The following is a 20,690-nucleotide window of genomic DNA, read 5'->3' as shown; positions in this document are numbered from 1 at the left end:
CAATGTTTATCAGACCGCAGATCAGATTTCAGTGTTAGGGTACTTTCGCACTAGCGGCAGGACGGATCCGACAGGCTGTTCGCCGGACCGCCGCTCCGTCCCCATTGTGAGAGGCGACATGCAGTACTTTTAGTCCGGCGGCCTCTCGCCGCGCTGCGCCGTTTTAGTCAATGGGGACGGAGCGGCAGTTGGGCAGCATGGGGAAATAGCGGCAGGACATATCCGACAGGGTGAACAGCCTGTCGGATCCGTCCTGGCGCTAGTGTGAAAGTAGCCTTAATCAGACGTCAGATCAGTTAAAAAAAATAAATAAATAACTTGCCTCTCCTGCTACAAATACATCCTGACCTTGTAGGCAGTTGGGACACAGCAGAGTGCATTGCTGACCGACCAGGGAGTGGTGAGGAATGCCAGCACCAGTGGCGCTGTATCCATGTGTCCCACTGTACTAACGAGCACTTCCATAAGGGAAGAGCTCATTACTATTAACTTTTTAAGACTCGCTGCCATTTCCCCCCAACTTTTGTGGGACAAAAAGTGTGTCTTATAATGCGTAAAATACATTGGATCTCATGGATTTTGCAATATTGATCAGTTTACCCTATAGTGGCTACAGTATTGCTGCTTGAATAGTCTATCACTTCTACTTTTAAAATAATAATAATATTATCTGATAATGGGTAATAGATTGTATATTGGGAGGAAACTGCTTTATCACTGGTGGTTTTGCTATGGTTCTCTTTGTACATGCTATAATTGTTTTATCTCCTACTAATCTACAATTCATTCTTAATTTTCCGTCTTGTACTTTTCTTCTTTTACACAGGACGCATTTAGTTTACTTGCATACTCTGACCCCTGGAGCAGCCCAGTTGGTTACCAGCTTGATCCTATACAGAGGGAACATGTGTGCTCATCTCTTAATAGTGCAATACTAGGTAAGAAGTGCTTTAACAGACCAGTAAGGGCACTTTCCCACCATTTCTGGATCACTGTATTGTACCTGCTTGTACAACCTTAATTCATTGGGTTCCCTAGCTAGCACAACTGAAACAGACATAGCCTTCAAGTTCAACCAGGGGATGGGAGAGGATGTGAATCAACTGAAGGGGTACAGGTACATTTTAGAACGTTCTTTCCCTTCTTTGTTACCAAAAATGTTAAATGAAAGGGAAGATTCATCAAAAACATTTATAAAGTTTCCAATTATGGTGTACACCATATTTGTGGCATGATTTGTGACTTACTAAAAGTGTAAAAAGTGGTGAGAAAAGTAAATAGGGCTTGTTGGAGAGATGTGGCCTGCCGCAACCCAACAGATTCTTTATAATTCAATCCGATTTTCTGGTGCTATGTGCGGAGACTGCCTCTTAATAAATCTGGCAAATCTTATTCTGCAGGACTTTTCACGAAGACTGGCAAGTGAGGCACCAGTTGTGGTGAATCTGCCCTCAAATGTATTTAAATACCGTTCTTCCATTATATACAGGCCCCGGCCTGTGCTTACTTTAGGCTACTTTCACACTAGCGGCAGGACGGATCTGACAGGCTGTTCACCCTGTCTGATCCGTCCTGCCACTATTTCGCCAGACTGCCGCTCCGTCCCCATTGACGCACGGTGAGAGGCCGCCGGACTAAAAGTATTGCATGTCCGACTTTTTAGTCTGGTGGCCTCTCGCCTCGCACTGCCGTGCTGGGACGGAGCGGTGGCACGGCGAAATAGGGGCAGGACGGATCCGACAGGGTGAACAGCCTGTCAGATCCGTCCTGCCGCTAGTGTGAAAGTACCCTTAGCTCTTGCCATCGCCCAGCAGACACTGCACAGATTTTGAGCACAAAGCCTGATATTTTTATGCAGTAGTCTGTCATGTCCTGGCTTTGGTCACCATAGAAACATTCTGGGAATTCTGCCAAATTCAATGCAACATTGTCGGTGTATGCGCGATTTGAGCAGCGAGGGGGGTTGCATGTTCATCCACACAAGCAGCCATTCTTTTACCCCAGCATTTCCTGATGACTGGAATGTGCCATATTTCCGTTCACATTATAGAGCTTGTATCAGGAGAACATTTTTCTGCTCCATTCAGGTTTCAATGATCTAGTCATTGAATTGCAACATGAAGTAGCAGCTGAATCCCACTGGATTCTGCCGATTTGGCAATTTAGGCAAAATGTGTCGCTCATCTGTAGCATAAGCCATGGTGGGCACATCATATGGTGATATGAAATGGCACGTTGATGCCCATCTGCTACAAAGTATTACATGTGTGGTACATATATATTTTGTGTGAATGTAGGAGATGGCATCTCCTACTGACTTCCCTACTCCCAGTCCCAGCTTGAGCTTGCTTGTTAGTTGTATTAGTCCTGAAACCATCCCCTCTCTCCAGCTTCTCGCTCACAACTCCTTCATACAGTGAACATATGCTAAGAGAGTGAAGTGATAAGTGGGAGTTGTCTACACCAACCCCCACCATACACCTTCTCTTGTCCTAGTGCCTTCAGCATGAATCCTGACTCTGAACATGCAATAAGAAAGTGAGGTACATGGTGGAGGTTGTGTTAGTCCGCATTTTTGTGCCAAATATCATGTCCGAACCAAACAAGGGAACCTAAACAAAGCCTTAGTGAGGAGCATGCGTTTGTGCTTTACATTGAGTATGGCCGTGGCATTTGCCTGTTGCCATGCAAGTGCAGTTATTATGCTGGCCTTGGCATGAGAATTTCCCAGAAAGATGGTGACCTGCTTGGGCACACTGACAAGTCTGTTCTCCCATTACCTTCTCAGAGTGAGTGTATATAGTCCAGAACAGGTAGGGGCTGGCACTACTGGAGCTTCATGCACATTATACTGAGGAACTGCCTGTAGAGATCAATTTAAAACTGAAGGTAGGTGGTGCTCAAGATGATTAAGGCTCCATTCACATGTCCGAAAATGTTGTCCGCACCCGTTCCACAATTGTGCGGAATGGATGCGGAGAGCACACTATGTGCTCTCTGCATTTCTGGAGAGCGGCCCCAATCTTCCGGTCCGCAGCTCCGGAAAAATAAAATAGAGCATTTGCGGACAAGAATAGGCATTTACTATGGGGGTGCCGGCCGGGTGTATTACGGCAATTTGCGGATCCGCAATGCCCTATGGACGAGTGAATGGACCCTAAAAAGCATGTCACTCACCATACGGTTAAAGGAGTTGTCACTTCAGCAAGTGGCATTTATTATGTAGAGACATTTAAAGGCACTTACTAATGTATTGTGTCCATATTGCCTCCTTTGCTGGCTGAATTAATTTTTCCATCACATTATACACTGCTCGTTTCCATGGTTACAGACCACCCTGCAATCCAGCAGCAGTGGTCGTGCTTGCACACTATAGTGTGCAAGCACGGCCACTTTGGACGGGACTTTGGGGAGCACATGAAGGCTGCTGCTGCTTTTTTCTGTAGTGTGCAAGCACGGCCACCACTGCTGGATTGCAGGATGGTCGTAACCATGGAAACAAGCAGAGTATAATGTGATGGAAGAATAAATCCAGCCAGCACAATACATTGGTAAGTGCCTGGTATTAACTTTCTCTACATAATAAATGCAATTTGCTGAAGTGAGACAACCCCTTTAAAATCCTCTTTGCTTGCAGGTACATAGGGGGTGGAAATTAGGAAATAATTGGTTTGCTTTGTAATAAGTTGTCTCGGACAACTGTAGCTCAGTGGAGTTTGCAGTCTCTCGTTGTCAGTGGTCTGGTAAGTTCCTAACCATATTTTCTCTGTTTCATTCTACAGATATTCACAACCTGCCAAAGCAGCCTCCCCTGTCCCTGGCTTTAGAGCAAGCTGCGCAGTGTTTAGAGATGATGGCCCACTCGGGCATCGGCTCCTGCGCGTTTGCCAGGCTGAGTGATTACCTACATTAGCTATGCAGTAGAAGAAGTTGGGAGACTACATGCAGTATGGAGATACTGTAAGACACATAGACCAGCTCTAGATACTTGGAACTCGTTTGTTTCATTTATTACGTTTGTAACAAGCACGTCCCTATCATTTGACTTTAAATAGCCTTTTTTTTTTTTTTAATTCTTATTATTTTATTCAGTTTTAAGAGGATGTTGCTACGTAATTCTGGTTTGCCATACCAGCAATAATTTGATTTGACTATATTAATCTGTGTTAATCCTCTTACAATGCGTGAGGTACAGTGGACAACAAATCGCAGGGCGACGCTAACAGCCAAGCAGCTTGCTTGCCGCAGTCCTGTGTTTTATTTTTAATTATAATTATTATTATTTTGGAATGCATTATAGACACTTAAATGCCGTGCTGCAAGAATCCTTGTGATTACCGGCTGCACCGTCTTTTCTTTCTTTCTTCTTTATTTGCACAGTTCATGGCCTCCAGATTGTTGCTGGTCAGACTGTATATCTTGAGCCTGCACGCACTGTGACGGAGATCACAGGACATATGTAATATCTCGTCTAGGACTGCCAGTGTACAGGTTGTGTGTGGCATGTCTCATGTGTAGACATCAATCTGCTTCTGTTTTCTCACAGAGGGCACCGTTAAGGATAACGACATACAGTTCAGACTGCAGAGTTTACCATCTCTGTCATGAAACTTGAAATGCCCCAAAAGGGGTGTTGTTTTCTCTTTTTAAAGGGAGAGTCTATCATCAGAAAATTCACCAGGCAGAAGACCCTGTAGGTCTAGCTCCGCTAAATGTAATGATACCCTTTCCCTTAATCTGGAGGGAAAAAAAGTACTTTTAATCCATATGCAAATGAGCAGCTATGTGCACTGAGGGCGGACCCAAGCCACTCTGTGCACCCTTCCTCCTTTGCTTCACCCTGCCAATCAAGAAGGAACAGGGAGGGGCTGGCAGAGGAAGCATTAGGAGCAAGAGTGCACAGATTGGCTTGGGCCCGCCCTTGGTGCACTTAACTGCTCGTTTGCCTATGGTTGACGCGATGGATCGAGCTAAGTAAAAAGTATCATTACATTCAGGTAAGCTAGCCCTAGAAGGCATTGTGCCTGGTTTAACAGTGAATTTCCTGGTGATGGACTCCCTTTAATCTGCACCTCAACTCTATAGTCCCAGGATGTGTTGATACGGCCAGCTTTGACATTTGTACTTGCTACGGGCTGTGTCGTTGTTTTTTTTTTCCTGTTGTGTGATAAACTTTATTGTAACATGTCAGCACAGCGTGTGACGTGAAGAATTTCTCTTTATTCCTTCTGTAACAACAGGACAGCTTCTTCACACTATATAAATAGGGATTTGGTGTGTCTTTAATCATTTATTTATAGAAAAGAACCAAATATTTAGTCTTCTAGGTATCTTTAATTTCACCTTTGTACACTTTAATTTTTAAGTGCTAAAATATTGAAAAAAAAATGTAACTGTACTTAAATTAATCTGCCAATAAAAATTTAATTCGGAGAACACATCCTGGTGTGTTTTATTGAGTTCTTATAAGTAATTAGCTCATTTGAAAAATTATATACATGCAGCAGTGGCTACTGGGAATACAGAACCCCAACAATATTGCCAACATTTATGCTTCAAGTGGTCCTTAGCGTTGAGCAAAAATATCACTATACACGTTTCTTTTTGTTACTTCATGTGTTTTTATTTTTTTTAAACAAGCATTTTTGGTAATGTTTTTTCCAAGTCCAAGGCATTTTAGACACCAGTCTTAATAAGGCCCTGTGCTGGAGGTGGATCCGCCAAAGTTATGTGGAGGCAGAATCCTCTACATAACTTCAGCGGATCCACCGCCGCTTCTGAATCTACGCCAGCTCCCTTGCAATTATAAAAGTATTCAGATGTAGAATATTTTTCATGGCACAACCGATTTTAAAGGCGTTTTCTCATCTCGCCGTTTCCACAATGAGATGGGACAAAGCGGTGACCTCAGGTGGCTGGGCTCAGGTAAACTGCTGAGCAGAAAAACAGTGTAGCAGAACAAAGTATGCTGCTCCCGTAACTGCTGTGTTGCTCCCATTCACTACAATGGCAGTCATGGAAATAACGGAGCGCTGGCTCACTCGGATGTTTCAATTAGTCCTACCATCTAGGGCCAGCACTTAGTCCCATTTTGCCGTAGAAACAGTGAGATGGGATAAACCCCTTTAAAGTTTTCTGGTAGTTGTATAATCACTAACAAGCACTGAAAAGTAGTTCTGAAATATTATATTGTACTCCAAAAAAAAGTTTTTTTATTTCTTTACCCAACACATGCAACCAAGCATGCCACTTGTTCCACATCTGGCTTGAGTCAAAAGTTCCAGCTGTGAACCTAAAACTACAATACCCACATTTTTGTTCCTGTTCTCCCAGGCCATTTACCAAGTTCAAGTGAATAGGAAGAAGCCGTCCCACTGAAGTGAATGGGGCGGCTAAGATGTAATTATACCTGCGCACCACTGCGGTTGCAACAGCCAGCAGGTAAACAACGAAGAGAAGGCAGCGCTCGTGTGAGCGCCGCTTTCTATTCAAACAGCTGATTGGCGGGGGTGCCTGGTGTTGGGCCCCCACTGATCTGATATTTATAACATATTCTGAAGATAGTTCAGCCATAGTGATGAGCGAAGCAAGCTTCGGCTGTTACATCCGAAGTCGCTTCATTCAAAACTTTGGATTAATACTGCACGGAGATCCGTCTCCGTACAGTATTAGAATGTATGGGCTCCGATGAGCCGAAGTTAGTTATTCGCGAAGTCGTGTGTGACTTTGTTGAATAACTTCTGTAGTTGATTCCTAAATTGGAAAACCACTTCAAAACTTGAAACCGAACTTGGCTTTGGTTCCGACTGGTACCTCGGAACCGAAGCAGTTTAGTTTTCAAGTTTTAAAGTGGTTTTCCAATTTAAAAACAATTACTGAATCAGCACTTTTTTATTGATGATATATCACAGATCTAATGGACACTAAATGAAGTTATATTAAGGTAATACAATTGACCAAATATACATATCATGAAATACATTATTTACACTATATCTTCGGACATAATTCATCAAATTGGGGCCTTATTATATACACGTATTTTCTTTTTCTTTTAAGCACTTATTTCTATGAATTTTTCTTGGACTATTTTGAGTTTTGGACAATAAGAATGGATTAATCATGTGACATGAACTTGTGCTTCAGATAGAATCATGGGACAATAGAAATTGTCAATTAGAGAATTAATTGCTATCTTATGCTACATATTTTATATTTTTTGCTTTATTTTTTGTTGCTTTAGATGAGTTTTATCTAAGTTTTATATGTAATCATGTATGCAGTGATGTTACCTTGTTGAATCAATGGGAGGGATCTGATGGTGGTATTTATTTATAATTTATTTTTAATTGGTTCCATATTTTTATATTCATATTTGAATAAAATATTCAGTTTTCTAATGCGGCACTGAAATGATTAGAGTGCATGTTTACAAACTAATTACTAATATATACGATTGAAGCTTTTTACTGAAGTTATTCTACGAAGTCACCCGCAACCATGTGAATAACCTATTTGGCTTATAAGAGCCCATACATTCTAATACTGTACGGAGACGAATCTCCGTATAGTAGTAGTCCGACGTTTTGAACAAAGTGAGTTCGGATGAAGCATCCGAAGCTCGCTTCACTCAACGCTACTCACAATTAGGGATGAGCAAATCGACTTCAGATGAAACATCCGAAGTCTATTCGCATAATACTTTGAATACTGTACGGAGCAAGCGCTCCGTACAGTATTAGAATGTATTGGCTCCGAGGAGCCGAAGTTATTACTTAACAAAGTCTCGCGAGACTTTGCAAAATAACGTCATAAATGAATTTCTATTGTAAAAAAAAAAAAACATTTCCCGAACTCTGGTTTATTTCCAAGGTACCACTTGGAACCGAACCCGAGTTCTGGAAAGTATCACCTTTTAGAGGCATTCCGTTATTCATTCCGTCATAAAAGAAGTCTATGGGCTGCATAACGGAACAGTTTCCATTATGCTGAAGTCCTCTGCTGCATAACGGAAACGGGACGGATCCATTATGCAGCCCACAGATTTCTATTAACGGATCCGTCCCGTTTCCATTATGCAGCAGAGGACTCCAGCATAACGGAAACAGGACAGAGGACCTGTCTCTGTACAGGTTTAAAATATATGGGCTTCACGGAGGCAAACTTCATTAAGTCCAAAGTCGCACGAGGCTTCAGTCTTCAGTTCTACAACTTTTAAAAACATTTTAAAACGGCAATCTGAAGTCTGCTTCAGTACCAAGGTTCCGGTCTGTACTGAAGCTGACTTCGGATCGATGTTTTAAAATGTTTTTAAAGTTGTAAAATCGAGGGCTGAAGTCTCGTGCGACTGTGGCCTTAACGAAGTGTTGTACGGAGACAGGTCTCTGTACAGCATTAAAATCAAGTTGGGGAACGAATCGACTTTGGATCTTGGATCCAAAGCAATGATTCGCTCACCCCTAGCCTTAGCCATCGACACAAATTGGTGGTGGTTACCAGCTGGAACTGATCACGTGTCAGATGTACAGCACATGAACCGCTGGGAAAACAGAAGGAGACACAGGGTCACATGGAACTCTTTAGGCCTCTTTCACACGGGCGTGTCCGGATGCGTCCCGTTGCATTGCGGCAAAACCGCGCAAGTAGGAACGCAATTGCAGTCAGTTTTGACTGCGATTGCGTTCCGATGTTCAGTTTTTATCGCGCGGGTGCAATGTGTTTTGCACGCGCGTGATAAAAAACAGACTGTGATACCCAGACCCAAACTTCTTTACAGACGTTCAGGTTTGGGTTAGTTGTAGTGTAGATTGTATTATTCCTCCTTATAACATGGTTATAAGGGAAAATAATAGCATTCTGAATACAGAATGCTTAGTACAATAGGGCTGGAGGGGTTAAAAAAAAAATGTAACTCACCTTAATCCACTTGTTCGCGCAGCCCGGCTTCTCTTCTGTCTTCATCTGTGAGCAATAGGACCTTAATGACGTCACTGCGCTCATCACATGATGAGCGTAGTGACGTCATCAAAGGTCCTATTGCTCACAGCACAGATGAAGACAGAAGAGATGCCGGCTGTGCGAACAAGTGGATTAAGGTGAGTTAAGTTATTTTTTATATTTTTTTTTAACCCCTCCAGCCCTATTGTACTATGCATTCTGTATTCAGAATGCTATTATTTTCCCTTATAACCATGTTATAAGGGGAAATAATAATGATCGGGTCCCCATCCCGATCGTCACCTAGCAACCCTGTGCGTGAAAATCGCACCGCATCCGCACTTGCTTGCGATTTTCACACAACCCCTTTCATTTCTATGGGGCATGCAAAGTTACGTGAAAAACGCACAAAGAGGAGCATGCTGCGATTTTCACGCAACGCACAGGTGATGCGTGAAAATCACCGCTCATGTGCACAGCCTCATAGAAATGAATGGGTCAGGATTCAGTGCGGGTGCAATGCGTTCAACTCACGCATCGCATCCGCGCGGAATACTCGCCCGTGTGAAAGGGGCCTTATAGAGAGAGAGATAATTCTCTATAGATATACAGTCCTCAATATTGAAATTACACCACCAAAAAGGAAAGGTTGTGGAAGTATGGAAATTAGAGGATCAATACTCATGTTAATTATATGCAAATGATAGAAAAATAGAAAAAAAATATTTAAAACATCTTGATTTATTCAGCATCAAGGATGAGGGCCACACACAGAAATACACATACTTACACACCTTGACATGCTATCAATGAGGTTATTAATGGTTGTCAGATGAACCATCTGCCATGCTGAATGCACTTGGGCATGCAAATCATCAAGATCCGCTGCTGGAAGCTCACTTTGCCATCGAACACATCTGGGACGTCATTTCTCGGCAATTGCAGACAAGTCTGAAGATGCTGCAAACCATGGTAGCACGTTTAGGCTATGCAGGCGGCTCACAGTAGCACGAGCAACATGGCTTCTGGCATTGTCCTTTTGAAAAACAGTCTCTGGGTCACTTTGGAGAAATGGCTGTTAGTGTACCTGAAATGAAGACTAGCGGAATCCTGCTCCCATGCATTATGCCATTTACAATCACTGATGGAAACCACTGACCAAATAACTCAAGTGTGAACTCAGCCTAATCAGTCTTAATTAAATATCCCTATTAGCGTCCCCAAGTATACAACTGGTGTCTGTATAGCCAGCTGTCTTTTAGTTGGGGATATATTCCTTATGATCTTTCTTCTCAAATTGATTGTGAAATTTTAGCGTCTAATGAACTTGTGCCAAGGTAGGGGTTAAAACAAAAGGTAAATTTGCATGCACATATATTTCATGTTTTTCTTTATTCAAATGAATGATACATTTTAGAATTCATTAGAAAGCTGTTTTACCAGTTGCTAGAAGCAAGTACCATGACCAGAGGCATACTGGGACCACAGAACTACTGTAGTGCATGGACACTGTACAGCCTGACTACAGGTGAAACTCGAAAAATTTGAATATCGTGCAAAGTTCATTTATTTCGGTAATGCAACTTAAAAGGTTGCGTTTTTCTTTTCCGGCATAGAGTTCCGTCACAGGGCTCTATACCGGAAAATAACTGATCAGGCATATCCCCATGCATTCTGAATGGAGAGTAAACCGTTCAGGATGTCTTCAGTTCAGTCATTTTGACTGATCAGGCAAAAGAGAAAACCGTAGCATGCTACGGTTTTATCTCCGGCGAAAAAAAACTGAAGACTTGCCTGAATGCTGGATCCGTCATTTTTTCCCATAGGAATGTATTAGTGCCGGATACGGCATTCCGGTCTGCGCAAAAGGTGAAAAAAGTAAATGCCGGATCCGTTTTGCCGGATGACACCGGAAAGACGGATCCGGCATTTCAATGCATTTTTTTGACTGATCAGGCATTTTTAAGACTGATCAGGATCCCGATCAGTCTTACTAATGCCATCAGTTGGCATACGTTTTGCTGCTTGCCGGATCTCTCTGCCAGAAGTGTGAAATTAGCCTAATATATAAGATAGACTCATTACATGCAAAGCGAGATATTTCAAGCCTTTATTTGTTATAATTTGGATGATTATGGCTTACAGCTTATGAAAACCCAAAGTCACAATCTCAGGTCCCCTTTGCTCAGGGGGGTATGGGTTAATTAGCTGACTAGAGTGTGACACTTTGAGCCTAGAATATTGAACCTTTTCACAATATTCAAATTTTCATTTGCATTACTAAAATAAATTAACATTTGCACGATATTCAAATTTTTCGCGTTTCACCTGTATACCTCATGACTCACACAATTGGATTGATTTGCAGGATGTCTTTCAATAGTTGACATACTGTTATTGACTCCTGTCATGAGATCTGCCTGCACTGGGATAGCAGCTGCTTCTACAAAAGCAAGCAGAGTAAATCATTATGGCAGTGACCTATGTAGTCCAGATGGCAGTTGCTTTATAAGGCCTCTTTCACACGGGTGAGTTTTCCGCACGGGTGCAATGCGTGAGGTTAACGCATTGCACCCGCACTGAATGCGGACCCATTCATTTCTATGGGGCTGTGCACGAGCGGTGATTTTCACGCATCACTTGTGCGTTGCGTGAAAATCGCAGCATGCTCTATATTATGCGTTTTTCATGCAACCCAGGCCCCATAGAAGTGAATGGGGCTGCGCGAAAATCAAGCAAGCAAGTGCGGATGCAGGGCGGTTTTCACGCATGGTTGCTAGATGATACCCAAACCCGAACTTCTCCACAGAAGTTTGGGTTAGGTGTTGTGTAGATTGTATTATTTTCCCATGTTATAACATGGATATAAGGGAAAATAATAGCATTCTTAATACAGAATGCATAGTAAAATAGGGATGGAGGGGTTAAAATAAATAAATAATTTAACTCACCTTAATCCACTTGTTGGCGCAGCCTGGCTTCTCTTCTTTCTTCTTCTTTGCTGTGCAGGAGGAAAAGGACCTGTGGTGATGTCACTGCGCTCATCATATGATCCATCACCATGGTGATGGACCATGTGATGAGTGCAGTGATGTCATCAAAGGTCCTTTACCCAGGTCCTGAAGAAAGAAGAGATGCCGGCTGTGCGAACAAGTGGATTAAGGTGAGTTAAATTTTTATTTATTTTTAACCCCTCCAGCGCTATTTTACTAAGCATTCTGTATTAAGAATGCTATTATTTTCCCTTATAACCATGTTATAACATGGGAAAATAATACAATCTACACAACACCTAACCCAAACCCGAACTTCTGTGGAGAAGTTCGGGTTTGGGTACCAAACATGCCGATTTTTCTCACGCACGTGCAAAACGCATTAAAATGTTTTGTACTCTCGCGGAAAAATTGTGCATTTTCCCGCAACGCACCCACATCTTATCCGGGCCAAAAACATGACGCCCGTGTGAAAAAGCCCTCACAAACACCTTTTACTTGACCTGGACTTGTGGCATCTTATGTATGTACTGTTATTTCAGGGGCGGACACTGACAGCAGAGGGCCCTTTATGTTAAAAAAAAACAAAAAAAAAACACCTGTGTTTGGATTCCTTGGTAATAGCTCATCATAGAGTACCCTCTCTTAGGCATCTTTCACACAAATGATAAGGATTTTGTCAGGATGTGTTCAGTGAAACTCGCACCATTTCGCAAGCAAGTTCAGTCAGTTTTGTCTACAATTGCGGTCAGTGTTTTAGCTTTTTCTGCGCGGGTGGAATGCGTTTTTCACGTGTGTGAGAAAAAAAAAACCTGAAGATTTCCAAACAACATCTCCTAGCAATCATCAGTGAAAAACGCACTGCATCCGAAATGAATGGGTCAGGATTCAGTGCGGGTGCTATGTGTTCACGTCGCGCATTGCACCCGTGCGAAAAACTCGCTTGTGTGAAATGGGCCTTACTTGTCTAAAGCTGGCCATACACATGCAATAGTTGTGGGCTGATGGCTATCTCTCCCAATCCTCCCATGCATCAGCTGACCGTACATAAGTAGTGAATGGGAGGAGGGAGAAAGCCGCTGACAGCAGCTTTACTCCGCGCTATCAAATCCAACATGCCCAATCCTCGTCTCCCCAATCCACCAATAATTGAGAGTTGTAAAATCTGTTAAAGGGGGTTTCTGGGATTTTATTATTGATGACCTTTCCTCAGGACAGAAAAACAATATAGGATAAGCAGCACTCCAGGTCCCAATTTGGAGATAATGTACCAATAAAAGAAAAATGATGAATAGGTGGTACCTGCGGAAGGAGATCCTGGCTAGGGGTCCCGTCAAGGAGCAATGTATATAAATCTGCAGCACTCGTCAGTTAGATGAAAAAAATCTGGTTACTTTATTTGTACCAGCAGCATATAGACAGCGACGTTTTGACCAGCTCTGGTCTTTCTCAAGAGATGGTCGAAACGTCGCTGTCTATATGCTGCTGGTACAAATAAAGTAACCAGATTTTTTCATCTAACTCACGAGTGCTGTGGATTTCTATAGATCTATCCTCAGGATAGGTCATCAATATCAGATCATCAGAAATCTGACTCTCGGCACCCCGCCAATCAGCTGTTTGAAGAGAAGGCCGCGCTTTATGTGTGCGCAGTCTTCCCTTCATTGTTTACCTGCTTGTTGTCGAGATCACAGCACTTCTATGGGACAGCTCTGTAGGATATGCTTGTATAGCAACGAGCCGTCCCATAGAAGTGAATGGGGCGGCTTGTAATTACACCTGCGATCAACCTTCTGCACTCCAGCTGCTGTGAAACTACATCTCCCAGCAAGCATACTTATTTGGCTATTCTTGTAACTCCCATAGAGGTGAAAGGAGGATTCTAGGAATTGTAGTTTCAGAACAGCTGGAGTGCCACCAGAGGTTGCTGATCCCTGTTCTAGATCCTTTGAAGGAGGGGAGTAGAAGTAACAGATCTTCTTTAATAAATGATAAACCGCTTTGTAATGTAGCCACTACACATACGTCACTTTCCAAACCCAGGATACTCGGGTATCGGTATACCACTAATACTGTAAGCTTAGAAGTCAGACTGTACATAAGTGACATTACTACACACAGACTCTCACCATCTAAACCAAGAGGCAAATATTTCCATGAGAACTATTCTCTGTGTTGGTTCCACTTCTGGTTTTGGTTTATAAATTCGGTCACTTGCCATTCCGCACAGTGCAGTATTTTGATGAAAACCAGGAGTAGAACCTACAAAAAAAAAAATGGGACAATTTGCACCTCTTCTCTGTTTTTGACCCACAACATATTGGGCCTTACGAATACCAATGCAGAACACTTATTAGAACGCAGCCATATAAAAGTGGTCACAGGGGCTCATGTATGCACGAATTTCCGTGCGTTTCCACACGTTACTTGCGAATTTGCCACAGATCTTAACCTTCCATTGAAAAGGGAGAAATCTGAAAAAAAATTAAAAAACATCGCACTAAGAATTGACATGCTGTGGATTTCAAAATATGCACGGCAGGTCAATTTCCACACGGAGGAAAAAAAGTAAAGTCTATGTGAGATTTGTCTAATCTCATACACTTTGTGGGTACTATGATAGGCCTCCTTCACACGACCGTATAGCTTTTTCAGTATTTTGCAATCCGCAAAGAATACTGATGACATCCGTGTGCATTCAGTTTTTTTTTTTTCCGGAACTAAACATCTGGCCCCTAATAGAACAGTACTATCCTTGTCCGTTATGCGGACAATAATAGGACATGTTCTATGTTTGAATGGAAATACGGAAACGGAAGGCATACGGAGTACCTTCCGTTTTTGCGGATCCATTGAAATAAATGGTTCCGTATATAGAACGCAAAAAACGGAACGGAAACAGAAAAAATAAATGTTTGTGTGAAAGAGGCCTCACATCACATTTTAGACTGTGTTTAACATATACCTTGGGGGGAAAAGGATGCTAAAGTGCATCCAGCAAAAAAAAACTATGTATACATAAAGATTTTTTTTTTTCCTTTACACAATGGAACTCTGGGGTGCATGCCACTGTACATGGAGGTATCCATTTAGCGTATGCAGGGCCAAGACAAGGTATTTTGGTGCCCTAGGCAGATGGGGGGGAAGGGGGGTGCCATTTGCCTCAACAACACCTACCTCATCTTTATAATACACATCACAGCTGCTGCAGAACCTCATAATACACACATCAGCTGCTTCAGAACCTCTTAATACACAAATCTGCACCCAGACAATGAATCTAATCTGGTGTGCTTGGAGCTGATTGGACAAGGCCCTTTGTACTGATTGAAGCGCTGATCATCCACTCAGTGACCTTATAAGTTAACTGACAGACCGATGAGCAGTACCATCAGTATGAAAGGAAAGTGCTCATTAGCTGAATCGCCCACATTCCGCGCTGGCCTGTCACTCACTGCTTCTACCCTGTGCGGCCAAGGCTCTGAGACGAGTTTGCAAGTTCCTGTCTGGCTGCCCTGATCACTGCTTCTTCTATCCATTATAACAATGCTGCAATGCAGGCATGCAGTGTAAAACGGTTAGAAACTGTGTAAAAATAATTTTTATCATAAATTTATTAATTTTATTGTTCTCCTGGTAAATCAGGCCCCCAAAGTTCAGAGCTTTCTATTAACACTCTTCACTGCAATGTATATAGAATCTGTACACCATAGCCATATATACCTTGTACGGATTCTGTATTCTACAATATGCGCTGCAGTGACCTCTGTACTGGCAAAAGCACACATCACTGCTCCTGCCTGTCCTTGCTCCATTCACAGGTCTGCATAGCACATCACTGCTCCTGCCTGTCCTCGCTCCATTCATAGGTCTGCATAGCACATCACTGCTCCTGCCTGTCCTCGCTCCATTCACAGGTCTGCATAGCACATCACTGCTCCTGCCTGTCCTCGCTCCATTCATAGGTCTGCATAGCACATCACTGCTCCTGCCTGTCCTCGCTCCATTCATAGGTCTGCATAGCACATCACTGCTCCTGCCTGTCCTCGCTCCATTCACAGGTCTGCATAGCACATCACTGCTCCTGCCTGTCCTTGCTCCATTCACAGGTCTGCATAGCACATCACTGCTCCTGCCTGTCCTCGCTCCATTCATAGGTCTGCATAGCACATCACTGCTCCTGCCTGTCCTCGCTCCATTCACAGGTCTGCATAGCACATCACTGCTCTGCCTGTCCTCGCTCCATTCACAGGTCTGCATAGCACATCACTGCTCCTGCCTGTCCTCGCTCCATTCATAGGTCTGCATAGCACATCACTGCTCCTGCCTGTCCTCGCTCCATTCACAGGTCTGCATAGACAGGCAGGAGCAGCGATGTGCTATGCAGACCTGTAAGCGGAGCGAGGACAGGCAGAAGCAGGGATGTGCTATGCAGACCTGTGAGCGGAGCGAAGACAGGCAGGAGCAGCGATGTGCTATTCCGACCTGTGAGCGGAGCGAGGACAAGCAGGACCAGCGATGTGCTATGCAGACCTGTGAGCAAAGAGAGGACAGGCAGGTGCAGCGATGTGCATTGCAGACCTGTGAGCGGAACGAGGACAGGCAAGAGCAGCGATGTGCTATGCAGACCTGTGAGCGGAGCAGCGATGTGCTATGCAGACCTGTGAGCGGAGCGAGGACAGGCAGGAGCAGCGATCTGCTATGCAGACCTGTGAGCGGAGCGAGGACAAGCAGGACCAGCGATGTGCTATGCAGACCTGTGAGCAAAGTGAGGACAGGCAGAAGCAGCGATGTGCTATGCAGACCTGTGAGCAAAGCGAGGACAGGCAGAAGCAGCAATGTGCATTGCAGACCTGTGAGCGGAGCGAGGACAGGCAGGAGCAGTGATGTGCATTGCAGACCTGTGAGCGAGGACAGGCAAGAGCAGCGATGTGCTATGCAGACCTGTGAGCAAAGTGAGGACAGGCAGAAGCAGCGATGTGCTATGCAGACCTGTGAGCAAAGCGAGGACAGGCAGAAGCAGCGATGTGCATTGCAGACCTGTGAGCGGAGCGAGGACAGGCAGGAGCAGTGATGTGCATTGCATACCTGTGAGCGGAGCGAGGACAGGCAGGAGCAGCGATGTGCTATGCAGAACTGTGAGCGGAGCGAGGACAGGCAAGAGCAGCGATGTGTGCTCCTGCCAATACAGAGTCACTACAGCTCATATTCTAGAACACAGAATCCATACAAGGCATGTATGGCTATATTTAGAAATTATGTGAATGCGGCCTAAAGGAGCAAAGCAATGGAAACAAACAACCGTAATGTAAACTCAGACTTAGGTCTCATGCACGCAACTCTATTTTTGGTCCATATCAGATCCTCATTTTTGCAGATCACACACAGGTCCATTCATTTCTATGGGTCCATGGAAAAAAAAAAATGGACAGCACAAGGATGTCCATTTTGAGGACAAGAATAGGCTTTTTGACAGTGGATCCTGCAAAAATTGCGGGATGCACAAGGACCGCATCTGTATTTTGCGGATTGCAAAATGAATATGGTTGTGTGCAGAAGGCCTTACATACATATATATATTATACTGTATATATGTATTCTTATTACACACTATACTCACATTGCATATATACATTATCCATGTAACATATGTACACAAATACATGTCCATTACACATAGTACACACATTATATACATACACAAACATATTACATGTACACATAGGCTACTTTCACACTAGCGTTTTCAATTCCGCTATTAAGATCCGTCGTAGGATCTTAATAGCGGAAGAAAACACTTCCATTTTGTCCTGATTCATTGCCAATGGGGACAAAACTGAACTGAACGAAACGGAGTGCACCAGAATGCATTCCGTTCCATTTGGTTGCGTCCCCATCGCAGACAGAATAACGCTGCAAGCAGCGTTTTTCTGTCCGCGATGTGGTCCTTACACACAAAGTCAATAGGGATAAATCCGTTTTCTCTAACAATTTACTTTCAATGGTGTTCATGATGGATCCGTCATGGCTATACAAGACATAATACAACCAGTTCAGTTCATGACGGATGCATGCGGATGTATTATTGTAACAGAAGCATTTTTGCAGATCCATGACGGATCCGCAAAAATCACTAGTGTGAAAGTAGCCTTACCCGAAATAGTAGGTCTGGATATCACACCTAGGACATCAGAAGGGGAGCCAGGAGGACAGGGTGCAGACCCTATGTTTTTTCTTTCCTGCTACCTATCCCTCGCTGGCCCATTAACTATAATGGGGTCCGGCGAATATGCAGAGAAATGGCCAGACAAATACCGCTGCACACAGCAGTTTTTGTCCCGGCATTCTATGCTGTAGCAGCGTATAATCAGTGTGAAACAGGCCTAACACAGAAGAGGTAATTACAGAGGAAGGGGGGATTCACAGGATTCTACGTTGGGCAACTCGGAGCCTGCAGGCATGACAGATATAGTCCTCTGTGCCCTACCTATGCTGTCATGCTAAGCCAGCCAGTGTCAGTCACTGGTACTTCTCCCCTGCACCCTACTAATGCTGCAATCCAGGGAATTCCATGATCACAGCATCAGTGGGAGTAGAGGAGACACTGACAGCTGGTTTATTAGGAAAATAGCTAACCTGCAAGCAAGCTCATCTCCCAGCACTGGTAGAGGGTGCAGCAGGCCAGTGGAGAAGTACTCGCAGCTGCAGCACCCAAGACCCCTCTGGCTGCCATGAGGTGGCGGCCTAAGCAATCGCCTACCTCTGCCTACCCTTTGTCCCGGGTGAAATCTAAAACATAATAATCTTGAATGTGGCATTTTCAGAATTTTGGCACCCCACCCACCCAAAAAAAACACAACTGAAGACAGCAGTAATGCCTCATCACTAGAGGTAATGCAAGCACAGTGTAAGTATATGTGCTGAAACCACCTCTCATTGTATTCATTGGGATGCCACGCCGGAGTTCTTGCAGCCCACACCAAGAACGTACAGGTCCATTCTTAGCACTGTTACGATGCAGACCCCTCACAAAACCGTATGGGAGCTGGCTCACACAGTTTACTGAAAAACAGAGAGCGGGTCCGCACCATACAAAATGAAAACCCACTGCAGAAACCGCAAGTTTCAGCCATAGGATACAGAGCAAATTTTGTTGCGGTTCATGTGAACCTACCTTTAGGCAGGAAGACCTGGACAGCACACAACTAACTGATGGAGATGCTGCTCCATGTTTTGAAAGCATGTGCCATAACCTGACAAAGAGTGTGATCCATCCTTGAAACACACAGTTCATGTTCCTTTTCTGTCCAACTTTCTGCTTACATCATTTCTTTTTTCAGAACGCAGATGTCAGGGAAGATAAAGATCTGGCATATTGGATTTCAACTGCCCAGACCTCTTGTTCTCAGAGACACGAGCCACTGACAGGCGTCTGGCAGTGGCTTTCTCCCACTCTTCCTACTGAGAATATATGCTTGCTTGGCCGGGCCGGCATGTGTATGAGTCAGAGTGATCGCTGGCAGCTGAGTGAGCGATAAGCCAACAGCCATCTTGTGTGAGTGGCCAACGTTCGGCCTCTTTCACATAAGTGAAACGGATTGTGTCAGGAAAAAAACTGTTCCGGTTTTTCTGCGATTGCGTTCAGCATTTGCATTTTCTTCCATCGGGATTGTATCCGGATTGCATACGTTTTTCAAGTGTGTGAAAAAAAAAACTAAGACTGAGGAATAACAATCTACATCTCCTAGCAACCATCAGTGAAAACCAGATTACATCCGGATGCCTTGCGTTTTTCCCGCAAGCCCAATTCACTTCTATGGAGCCAGAGCTGCGTGAAAAATGAATATAGAACATGCAACTTTTCCTGAACGCAGAAATGATGTGTGAAAAATGAGCACAGACCCATTTGAAATGCATGGGTCAGGATTCAGTCCAGAGGCTATCTGTTCTCTACACGCATCGCATTCGTCTGGTGGCCGTGCGTACACAGAAGCTAGCTGACCAGTGATGAGGGGCAGGGAGATGCTCCCCACGCGAGTACACCAGACTCACACTGAATGCTCCTATTAGCCAAATGACACAACAGAAAGAATCTTATCACCTGGTATTACCACTATTTAAATGCCATGGCGACTTTTTTAGTACTCTTGCCAGATTTCTGAAAAGGGGGTGGGGTGGTGGCACATGTTTTGTTAGTTACACAAGAAACTGAAATTTCATTCCAGCCCATTGACTGCCAGAGGAGGCACTTTATTTATGACGAAGCCTGCACCTTGTCATAAAATAAATGCCTCCTCCGGCACTGCAGGGCCTGTCAAGACCAGCGTGGCACGCGCCAGTCTTGATAAATCAGGGTCAATATTTTCTATGCTGTTTTGTCTTAGAGGAAAGTGGACGTGTCCCCATACTATGCATAGTGCACAGTAGGGCTGCAGCTAATGATTTTTTAAATAATCGATTAGTTGTCGATAATTTCATCGATTAATCGGGGGGGGGGGGGGGGGGGACACACCAAAATGACATAAAAAAGGGGTTTATAGGATTTTACTTGAAAAATTATGTTCAAAGGCCATATTAAAACAAATTTAGGAGTTACATAATTATAAAAATGTTGCATTACAATGTAAAAAAGACAAGTTATGGGGGGGTCTGTGGATGGCGCTGTTATGGGAGGGGGATCTGTGGATGGTAGTGGTACTGTTATGGGGAGGGGGATCTGTGGATGGTGCAGTTATGGGGGGGGGGGGTCTGTGGATGGCA

At 43.9% G+C, this 20,690-nt stretch overlaps 1 protein-coding gene across 1 annotated transcript in view; it reads left to right on the top strand.

The window, feature by feature from the left end:
• The window catches only part of RANBP9 (RAN binding protein 9), a 67,678-nt gene extending 62,238 nt beyond the window's left edge, over window positions 1–5,440 (top strand). The window contains exons 13-14 of the mRNA XM_040432516.1: window positions 827–938; window positions 3,783–5,440. Coding sequence (XP_040288450.1) covers window positions 827–938; window positions 3,783–3,913 — 243 coding nt within the window. The 3' untranslated portion in view covers window positions 3,914–5,440. The remainder of the gene's footprint in view (window positions 1–826; window positions 939–3,782) is intronic.
• Window positions 5,441–20,690: the final 15,250 nt, after the last annotated feature.

This window comes from Bufo bufo, chromosome 5, assembly GCF_905171765.1.
Source record: "Bufo bufo chromosome 5, aBufBuf1.1, whole genome shotgun sequence".
Lineage (NCBI taxonomy): Eukaryota > Metazoa > Chordata > Amphibia > Anura > Bufonidae > Bufo > Bufo bufo.
This window is presented reverse-complemented; position numbering and strand designations above follow the sequence as displayed.